Here is an 11393-nt window from a genome sequence, read left to right on the forward strand (position 1 = left end):
ACTCCCACGATGTCCCCCTACTGATGTAAAATATAAGGTGACCTCTGGCCCCCCTACAGATTTACAATATTACTTGTTCTCTGATCACGTTACTGTTGTCCCCTACTGATGTGTACTATAATATTAAATTGAATAAAATCTTACGGGAAACAGGTCACCTAACGTAATCTATAAATGTTAAACGCTTTTATATCATATATCGCATAAAATTGCAGTTAATGTTGCTCAGCAACCACCCTCCCCCCCCCATCTTTTATAAAACCCTTCATATGGTTATTCCTTTTAAAAATTGTTTGTTTTACACTTTAAAGGCTTCACATATTAGGATTTATTCTACTTTCACTTTACGTATGCAACGCACTACATTTTGTAGCGGAGTAAACAGGCCCGATAGTCGTGAACTACAGGGGGACCTCAGGGCCTATTTCAGCGTACGTTTTATCCTTCTGCTATGAAACAAATCCTACATTTTCATGATGTCTCTTGTGGGATGCACTTCTCAATGTCAAACTTAATCACTAATCATATTACATTATACACCTATAATATGCAATTGTAATCAGTGTAATCTTATTGTAATAATTTGTTCATGCTCCCGAGGGCCCTTGATTGGTGAATAAACATATCTATAGAGATATGCTCTTTACGAGGGAATGCTCCGCTTTGCTATGCCCTTTTTATATTCTAAAAACGACCTGCTGTAAATTATCCATTAGAATAAAATAGATTTTTTCACGGGCCCAGGTTTATGCACTGATCTAGATAGGGGGGAGGGGGCAGAGTTCCCTGGAATTTGCAGAGTTATTAACTTGGACCCCCTCCTCCCTCCTAAAAACGTGGACAACCCTACAAAACGCAAAACTGTTAAGTTGGTATGAAAAGTTATAGATATGAAGCTTAAGAAGTCAGCAACTAGCGCCCCCTCCCCCTCCCACACACACACGCACACGAAATAGGTTCACGTTTGGGAAAGGCGTTTACATTTTTTTGCTTGTCCAGAAATGTCTCGGCTGGAATTTTATAGGACCGGTATGGAACACCCCCCCCCCCCCCTGAAAAAAAATTCCTAAATCCGCCTGAGGTTGGTGTTAAGGCTTTCTTGGTTCATATGTGTTTTTCTTGTGACAACTTTATTTGAGTTGGATTCTTTATGTCAATCTTGACCTTGGAGTTTGACTTGCATTTGAAAAACTTTAACATTCGTCATGAACTGCCATGGGGGAGGGTGTCACAAGCACATCTTGATTAGATAAAACCAAAAAAAAGAGTGGTGTCGAAGTAGTGTGGTTTTAAGAATGTTTACAGACAGACAGAAAAACACATTCCATAGGCTAGAGTTGAACTAAACAGACACTACAGGTATTGGGTACATTATCAACCGCTTTTCCAATAAAAATCCGGAATTGAAATGAAATTGTGAAAATGGCAGGCGGGTGACCGGCTGGCACAAGGATACATCTAATATATTGAGCAAGCACACCACAACATCATTTGTGCCTATCTATCCGCCTACAATTTTCAACATAGAAAGTTTTATCAACCGGAGATAGTTTTTAAATTCTTATTACGAATGCTTATATATATGTTTATTCACCAATCAAGGGCCCACGGGGGGCATGAACAAATTATTACAATATAATAAGAACATTAATTACAATTCTATATTATAGGTGTATAATGTAACATGACTATAGTGATTAGGTTTGACATTGAGAAGTGCATCACCACACTTGATCAAAAGCATAGAAAACCATAGGATGATAAAAAGAAAACACAATTAAATAAAAAAGATAGATATAAGGTGATTAAAAAAAAAATTCTTGTAGTTATGGCAGTACTCTAATATATAACTAATGCATCTTGAATACAAAGGGCACCAGGAGATGATACCTCTACACAGCCAGACTGGCAAACCTGTACCCTAAGTATTGAAGACGGTCATTCAAAAAAAAAAAATTGTTTAAGTATTATCAGAAATAGTAATTTCAATTAATAAGTACTTAGCATATAATTATAGACTTGATGCAAACTAATCTCTTGGAGTTGGTTCAATAGATATTTAACATTCTAATCTTATAAATATACGCATACCCACATACACAAACATACACTTATTGTTACACATATCCATGCATACAAAAATAATAATTTACATACAAATATATGTATATATATAAACAAATGGTACTATCATGTATAAATGTAAATCTGTGAACTTGAAGGTAGCATACAATTAATGTAAAGAAAAGGTAACTTGGATACAGAGGGTACCAGGGGACGATGCCTCTGCACAGTCGATTATACTGGCAAACCCGTACTCAAAGTATCCAAGACACCAATTCTGACTGATTCTGTACATTTTAGAAGGTAATGGGGGGGGGGGGCACATTTAATTTACAAATAAAATAAAAAAATAAATAAGAAAAAAACTTTTCATAGGTTTACTAATACTTTTCATACTTCAGCTCTCATAATACTTTTACTGACGTGAATCAGTATTTGCACATCCTCATTAGTCATGAGCCAATTTAACTTATTATCACTGTCCAAGTTGTGGAAATTCTTACAGGATTTGTTTATTTAAGGTCAAGATCTAGTAAATGACTTGAGAATAACTTTTCAGTGCTAAATCCATTATGACATCATAATCACTTTCAACTTTCTTTTTCCCATACTTTACGTTTCTAATAAAATTATGTAGAAAATAAAGTATTTCATGAAATTAAATTTGAAATCACGTGAAAAGTAGTCCCGATACCTATCTTAAATTTAACATTATTTTAAAGTAGAGACTAAGAACATACAAATAACTGTTTTCTGAAAAACTGTAGGCAATCTGGATACATTTTCTTTGTCTGATATGGAAAAAACTCCCATTTTCAATACTGGTTTCCTAAATTTTTCATTGAAAATGATAGTTAAAAATATGGGTTTTCATCTTGTTTTTCTACAAATTATGCCCCGAAACTACTACTTTGACCAAGCTAATGTTATAAAGCACCATTAAAGGAATTAATTTCTTAAATTTGAAAAATCTGTAGGCACCTTTCATTTACTAGATCTTGACCTTAAGAAATGACTCTAATTCTTGGCCATATTATCGAGTATAATCTGGTTTGGGTCAGTTTACGCTTTATAATCCGCGAAGCGGATTATAAAAAAGCGCAAACTGACCCAAACCAGATTATACTTGATAATATGGCAAGAATTAAAGTCATTCCTTATAATTTAATTTTAAAAAAATTAAACAACTTTTGGACTGGAAATGAGGGGATTGCATGGATATGATGATTAAGCTGGTCGTCAAGGGGGTGTGTCCCCTACCAAACCAGATTATACAAAATGTTTTGCGTTCCTTTTTGGAATTCGACCAATGAGAGGCGAGAATACAAACAAAATTAAATTATTAATTCATACAAGACTTTTCTTTCATCCTTAATGTGATTACATGAAAGGAGAAAATGTTTCTCATCATCAACTGTTTTGTCATTGCATCTACTGCAGTGTCTTTCTTCTCTAGGAATGCCTATATATCGACCCTTTCAATATTAAGTCTGTGAGCTGATATGCGAAAACGAGTAAAACTTCTCCTCTGCTCAAAATACTTAATTAAATTATGATACTTTTCGTGACCAAAATTTTGTTTAAAAGTGCTATAGCATCTCAGCTATTAGGGTGCTCATTTTTCAGTATTAATCCTCCCACAGTTTTATAGGAAGTAATTACATATATTTTGCGGATTAATTGAACATAATTAATTAGAAATGTGCATGATATCTGGAATTTCCTTTTTGATCATTTAATTATTAGGAAAGTATTAATTCCTGAATTTAGTCATTTTTAAACTTTATGTTTATTAATACTAGTATTGTCCAAATGTTACCTTCAACAATTTCCAATAAAACGTATTCAGACATACTTTTCATATAAAAAAAAAACAAAACAAAAAACAACAACAACAACAACAGTTTGTTGTTTCTTATTTATAACAAAAACAATACGACTGCTTAGCATCTAAGTTTTTCAAAGTCAAAATATGTAATGTAACTTGGCTTTTTTGCAAAGCATATATATATATATGTTCTCCAGATATATATTAACATGATTAAGGTAGTCCGATCCTCAGGTTTATTAAATTAGCAGTTAATCAAAAATACTACAAAAGTTGGAAGGAGATCTGGGTTAGATCCCACCGTACCTCCTCTTTAGAAACCTCCAAATAGAATATGGCATCGATCTCTGTTTCTAACCACCCCTACGGTTTTGTGAATCTCCGACCCTTATATTGCTAAGGAGGGCCTGCATATACGGTCTACGTATAAAAAGCCGAGCATTTCTTCCTTCAGATTCATCTGTTCAATATCGAACCCCACCACAGCAATTGTAGTTTTCTTGTGTGTTATAGTTTGTGTATGCGGGCTTTCTACAACCGATAAGACAAAACAGAATGATGACATAGCCGACATTAAAAACAGACTAGGACATCTTGAACAGTTGATTGGACAACTGGTCACCGGAAATTCATCTTCGGATGTTTTTTTTTAAAATTTAGTGGTAAGATTTTAATGAAATATTTTCGTACTTCTTTTCTGAGACATACAATTTTACTTATATTTTGTTATGCTGAATTTGCACAAAGTTACACTAAGATCTGAGTAATTTCATTAATTAACCGGCTTTAAGTTTGAATTTGGGGAAAGTGTTTGAAAAAAAAATTCCTATAGGTAAAATTTCTTAGGTGTTACATTTAAATTTTAATTATTTCGGTGCCTATATTTCTTTTTTTTTGTTTTCATAATCTTCACATAATTATATAAATATAATTATTACTGATTGGTCGTATTTTTTTCCAGATTCAGTTGTAACATTTTGTATTTTAAATATACATGTATTTTGGAATCGATACCACAAGTTTCATAACAGGCACGTAGCATCGTTTTTTAAAGTGGGGGGGGGGGGGAACCAGAGAAAAAATTTTTTTTTACTTACCTATGGAATGCCATATATACGACAGCCAACTGCTTACTGCCAACTGCTGACTGCTTACTGCCAACTGTCAGCTGCTTACTGCCAACTGCCACAAATATTTGATTAAATTTTATATTTATATTGATATTCATATGAATTTTCAAGAAAAAAAAAGAAGGTAAAAAAGGCGCAGATCCCAGGACATTTTTCCAAGAGGGTCACCCAAGTTAAATGACCAATGTGTTTTATTTTACGAAATATTCAATATATGAGATTGATAAAGTACATTGTTTATTTTTTTAAAATTTGTTTTCTTATTTGAAATAGGTAATAAAATTACTATTTCTATTTTCTGCTTTTAATTTTTAAAGAAGTACCCCCCCCCCCCCCCGGAGACAACAAAACCTTTGAAGAGAGAGTGAGAAAAAAAAGATTTGTGGTTTCGCAGAGAGAGAGAGATGTTTTGAAAATAAATTTACATTTTCCAATATACTCTTTAGTTAAAAAATTTATCACCGTGTGAAATTGACTGTTTGACTTCAAATTCATTTTGGATTCTAAATGTTATATTTAACTTTTGTTTTAATGTGATATTTGGTATTCTAAAATTATTGTGTTTTAAAAATTGCATTTTACCATTCTTTCTCATGTTAAATTACTAAGTGTTCATTTAATTACTGAGTGACACTTGTCGGACACCAAAGGGGCAGAGTGTTTATGCCCAAGGACATTTTAATCACTTTTACAAACAACATGTAATTAATTAATTATCGGTGTTCTTTATGTCCATGCAATCAAAGTATTTCATTAATTGCTCACTGTATCACTTTTACTCATTTTCAACACCTGTCATTTTTAACTCATTGTACATTTTCCCATAAAAACAATTGTCAAATTTTACTAAAACAGTTCGGAGGCCGGGTGTACTACCGGCCACACGTCCGACTCGTTCCCCCATCATGCTGTAATTATTTATACTTTTAACAGTTTGGAGGCTACGGCCATATCCGACTGGTTCTTGTTTATTGTTGTTCCATGTTAGCCATTTCCATCGTTGGGACTTTATAATAAATTCGGAAACCATACTTTTTCCTCGTTACTTTGGACTTTTTATATGTGTCATCGGGAAGAGTCCTTGGAATACGGCTTTACTACTTCCGGCCAACAACGCCTCTCACTTCCCCTGCCAACATTCCCTCTTGCCCGATCAACGACACATATACATCTTCTAGACCCAAACTACGCGGTCATAAATGGTGGAGAATCCTAAGGGTAACATCATCGCCCGGGGCTGCTGCATATATTTTGCAGTAGTCAGATCCCGAACCTTTCCAGCTAGCGAGTTCCCCCGTGACATATTCGACCAACCAGTTCAACATGCTCAACGATGGAAACAACTGCGCTGCAACAGCCATGGACAACTGCACTCGATTTACCATACCAATGCCTGTATACAAACCAGATGATTTTTCGTGACAGAATTTCATGACTTTTCCACTTTTTACCATCAAAGCATTTCTACGCACAATCGCGAACTTGTTTCAAACTTTATTTGCAGTGATTTTTCTTTCAAAACACGAGGACGTGTTTTTCCCGGAGCGGTGGGAAACTATCACCGTGTGAAATTGACTGTTTGACTTCAAATTCATTTTGGATTCTAAATGTTATATTTAACTTTTGTTTTAATGTGATATTTGGTATTCTAAAATTATTGTGTTTTAAAAATTGCATTTTACCATTCTTTCTCATGTTAAATTACTAAGTGTTCATTTAATTACTGAGTGACACTTGTCGGACACCAAAGGGGCAGAGTGTTTATGCCCAAGGACATTTTAATCACTTTTACAAACAACATGTAATTAATTAATTATCGGTGTTCTTTATGTCCATGCAATCAAAGTATTTCATTAATTGCTCACTGTATCACTTTTACTCATTTTCAACACCTGTCAATTTTAACTCATTGTACATTTTCCCATAAATACAATTGTCAAATTTTACTAAATCAGTTCGGAGGCCGAGTGTACTACCGGCCACACGTCCGACTCGTTCCCCCATCATGCAGTAACTATTTCTACTTTTAACAGTTTGGAGGCTATGGCCATATCCAACTGGTTATTGTTTATTGTTGTTCCATGTTAGTCATTTCCATCGTTGGGACTTTATAATAAATTCGGAAACCATACTTATTCCTCGTTACTTTGGACTTTTAATATGTGTCATCGGGAAGAGTCCTTGGAATACGGCTCTACTACTTCCGGCCAACGACGCCACTCACTTCCCTTGCCAACATTCCCTCTTGCCCGATCGACGACACACATCTTTCAGACCCAAACTACGTGGTCATAAATTCCTCAAATCAAAGATTTATACCTCTGTGTGTTATAAAGTTTCACATGCATAGATCGGTGGGGGGGGGTAAACTTGTACAGTCATGGGTTAATGTATTTATAAACTGAACGAACTAAAACTGACCTTGGACCCTCTACTTAGAAAAAGCCGATCAAACATTTAATATATTTACATGTATTTGTTTTTACAAATAAGATGTATTTTACATGCTTAAATCTAGAGAGAGGGGCCCAGATCACCCCTCTGAAGTTTGTAAAGTTATTTAATGCACAAACTAAACAACTAAAAGTTATTTAATGTTAGAACCCTCCACCCCAACCCTCCTGAAAACGCCAATTCGTGTTAAGTTGGTATAAAAAATGTCATAGACATGAAGGTACGACGCATAATAACCCCCTCTCCCCGGAAGAAATAATTTTTCACATTTAGGAAAGGACTTTACGTTTTATTTTCTTGTCAAGAAATTTCTGGGCTTGATTTTTTTTTACCAGAGTGACCCTCTTAGAAAAATGTCCTAGATCCGCGCCTTTTTTGTGAAAATTTACATAAATATCAATAGAAAAATAAAATTTATTCAAGTTTGTGTAGCAGTTGGCAGTAAGTAGCTGACAGTTGACAGTAAGCAGGCAGCAGTTGGCAGTAAGCAGTTGGCTGTCGTATATGGCATTCCATACTTATGGCATTGACAAGCAAAAAAAAAAAAAAACAAAAAAAAAAAAAAAAAAAAAAAATTGAAATTAAAAGTTGCCCAAACTCGAAAATCTTATTTAGTGGTGGTGGTGGTGGTGGTGGGGGGGGGGGGGGGACGGGGGTAGTGGCCAACTTTTTCAAAGCCAAATTACTTTCCCTTTCAAATTTTTTTCCTACAATTCCTTGATAACACTATACTATGGTAAAAAGTGGGGGGGGGGGGGGGTGCAACCATCCTTTCAATGAACATTTTCTATAGTAAAGGTAATACTGGGGAAAAAAGTGGGGGGGGGAGGGGCAGGCCCCCCTATTGCTACGTCCCTGCATAAAACTTTATGGGAGAAAAAAAATGATAACAGCGAATCTGTCTCTTTTCCATTGCCATTCTTTTGTAATACAAAATACTAAATGTAAAAAAAAAAACATTAGAAATTAAGAAAAAAACTTTCGGAATCACATTTTAAATGCTAGGTAAAGATTTTAAGCTTATTTTTTTTCAGGCGCGTAGCATCGTTTTTGAAAGTGGGGGGGGGGCAACCAGAGAAAAAATTTTTTTACTTACCTGAAAAAGTTGACAAGCAAAAAAAAAAAAAAAAAAAAAAAACGGAAAATTTGCCAAAGTCGAAAATCCTATTTCGTGGGGTGGGTGGGTGGGGTTAGAGTTGTACACTTTTTCTCAGTGTCAACTACTTTCAGTACCAATTCTAATACTATATTTCCGGTACATCACTAAAAGTGGGGGGGGGGGGGGCAACCAGGCTTTCTATTAACATTTCCTATATTATTAGTAAGGTTGGGAAAAAAGGGGAGCAGCCCCCCCCCCTTTGCTACGCCCCCTGTTGTTGCCCAAGTATATTTACTAAGGACTGGTATATTTGATTGTAGGAACCATGCTGCAGAAAAGTCTGTGTGGCTTTCAGAATAAAACAATTGTTTTAATTAATGAAAGATTTATAATTAGATTCCTGTAAACTTTGTAAACTCATGGCCCTTGAGTTTTCTAATTTATTATTATACAGTGTCCACGGGCAGAAACTACCACGTTTCCTTTTCTGCCTACAAGAACCATACCCAATCTGGACTCAATAAGAGACACATCATCAAGTTTGAGCAGACGATACTTAACCTTGGAAATCACTACCACCCCGAGGACGGGATATTTATTGCCCCGGTGTCAGGTGTTTATTTCTTCCACTGGACCATCAATAACCACGGGGATTATGCATATACCAACATATTGGTGGGAGGAAAAGTTATGTCAACAACTACTACCTCGGTAGTATCTGGACATAATTCTGGATCTGCTTTGGTGATTGTTCAAGTTCAGAAGGGGCAGCATGTTTGGATTCAGACCTGCTGTGGTTCTTCAAATGAAGTGTATGGAACCACTCTGGGGTTCGACAACGCTTTCCAGTCTACTTTTTCTGGGACCTTACTCTTTCAAGTTTCAGAAAATTAAAGATATGTATGAAAAAAAAAAAACAAAAAACAAAAACACAATCCCATTGTTTAAAAAAAAGTGACAAATCTTATTAAATACAATTTTATAAACTGCTCATAGAAATAATCAATTTCTGTGAAATATATAATTGTGGAGTACTATTCGTTCCATCTGTTTTCATTTTTTTCCCCCAATCTATCATAGTATACATGTAGCTGCAGAACTACAGCTCTCCAAAAAAATATATTGACAGAAAAGCTACAGTGCCACCTATTGAAAAACTGTATATTTATTGCACACCAAAAACCCTGTTTCTCGATTTTTTCTCCATGTTTTTTTAAACTGTCAACTCAAATATTACTTACCGTGTGTTCCTAACATATTCTTTCACTGTTTCCACAACAAAACATTCCATATAATTGTTTTTAATAGCCCTCCTGGCCCTGAAATTGAGATTATCGAAAATTTTGCCCATTTATACTGCCATTTTGGTTTGATAATTTGACCCAACGCACTTCGTTCACATGTAAACTAGGAGAGTAATTGAGGAGAAAATGACTTTTTGAAATCTAGCTTTTTTGCAATTGGTGTAAGAATTTGGAAGAATTTATCGAGAATCGAGCGCACCTTTTTGTGTGCAATAAATATACAATTTTTTCAATGGGTGGCACTGTAGCTCTCTGGTCTGTCGATATATATTTTTTCGGAGAGCTACAGTTCTGCAGCTATCAAAGTAAGGTTGGCAGAAAAGATTGAGTAAACTTAAAACTGTTCAAGAGATCATAAAGAACCTGTTATATATCACAAGAAATGACAAATTTCATGCAGATATTAGGCCTAATATATGAAATGAAAATGCTTTTCAAAACTGTGCCATCAGCATTGGAACAATGAATTGATTGTTCATTGTCACATTGTGTGTGATTTAGGCCTGAAATTCACATTGTACCCTAAATTGGAAAAATCAAACTAGACTTGAAAAAGCTATAAAGAGAAAGTAGTCTCCAAATGATGTTGATTCTTTGTGAAAAAAGGGAGTACTAGATTATACATGTCTATAAATATTATTGATAAGGTTTTTGTAGACCTCTACATTTAGTAATATGTGTAATTATAAATTTTAACTGCAGCATTCATGTGTCTTTATAAACTAAATAATTTTAAATAATCAATGTGTGTAATAATGTATTTAATCTATTTAAGATCAGCTATGTATTATACATATGAGTGACATACACATGACTTATCAATAAAACACCTTTAATAATATACCGGTACAGTCTTAAAATGTTCAACAACTGAAAAATTCATGGACGGAATTCAATGTCCTAGACATTTGCTTATAAAATGCTTCTGCACCAAAATACAAGAGGCCCATGGGCCTTATAGGTCACCTGAGCATCATGCAACAACTTTACAATGATTGACTTTGGTTCATGTTTTAAACTAGATGCCATTCACAATTTTGAAAGAGGCACCATTGCTAATCATAACTATACACTTAGCATGTTTAGTATGGTTACTTAATACCCACAGACAGAGTAGGGGAACAAAACAAGAGGCCCATGGGCCTTATAGGTCACCTGAGCATTATGCAACAACTTTCCAGTGATTGAATTTGATTCATGTTTTAATCCAGATGCTATGGCATTCACAATTTTGAAAGAGGCCCCATTGATCATCATAACAATACACTTAGAGTTGCTTAGTTTGTTTACTTAATACCCATAGGCAGGGTAGGGGAACAAAAAATGTATTTCAAGTAATCAGTAATATTCAGCATGATCAGTAATGCCCCAATCACACATGAACCCCTCACCCTTAGGCCTAGATCCACACATTGCACAATTTTTGAAAAGGCACCCTTGCTTTTCAAAAATATTTGATTAATACCAAGGAGCATATTTCGAACAATTCATCCAGTTTCAGTATAAAAGTACAG

The 11393-nt window shown here is 34.8% G+C and overlaps 1 protein-coding gene across 1 annotated transcript; it reads left to right on the top strand.

Moving 5' to 3' along the window:
* Nucleotides 1-4494: 4494 nt before the first annotated feature.
* Nucleotides 4495-9558, top strand: LOC134229476 (complement C1q-like protein 2; the record flags this gene model as incomplete). The annotated part of the gene is made up of 2 exons (XM_062711233.1): nucleotides 4495-4554; nucleotides 9030-9558. Coding segments are annotated over 2 exons (500 nt in total), but the record flags the coding sequence as incomplete, so codon positions are not given.
* Nucleotides 9559-11393: the final 1835 nt, after the last annotated feature.

Source organism: Saccostrea cucullata, unplaced genomic scaffold, assembly GCF_032062105.1.
Source record: "Saccostrea cucullata isolate Sc308-1 unplaced genomic scaffold, CSIRO_AGI_Scuc_v1 ctg15094, whole genome shotgun sequence".
Taxonomy (NCBI): domain Eukaryota; kingdom Metazoa; phylum Mollusca; class Bivalvia; order Ostreida; family Ostreidae; genus Saccostrea; species Saccostrea cuccullata.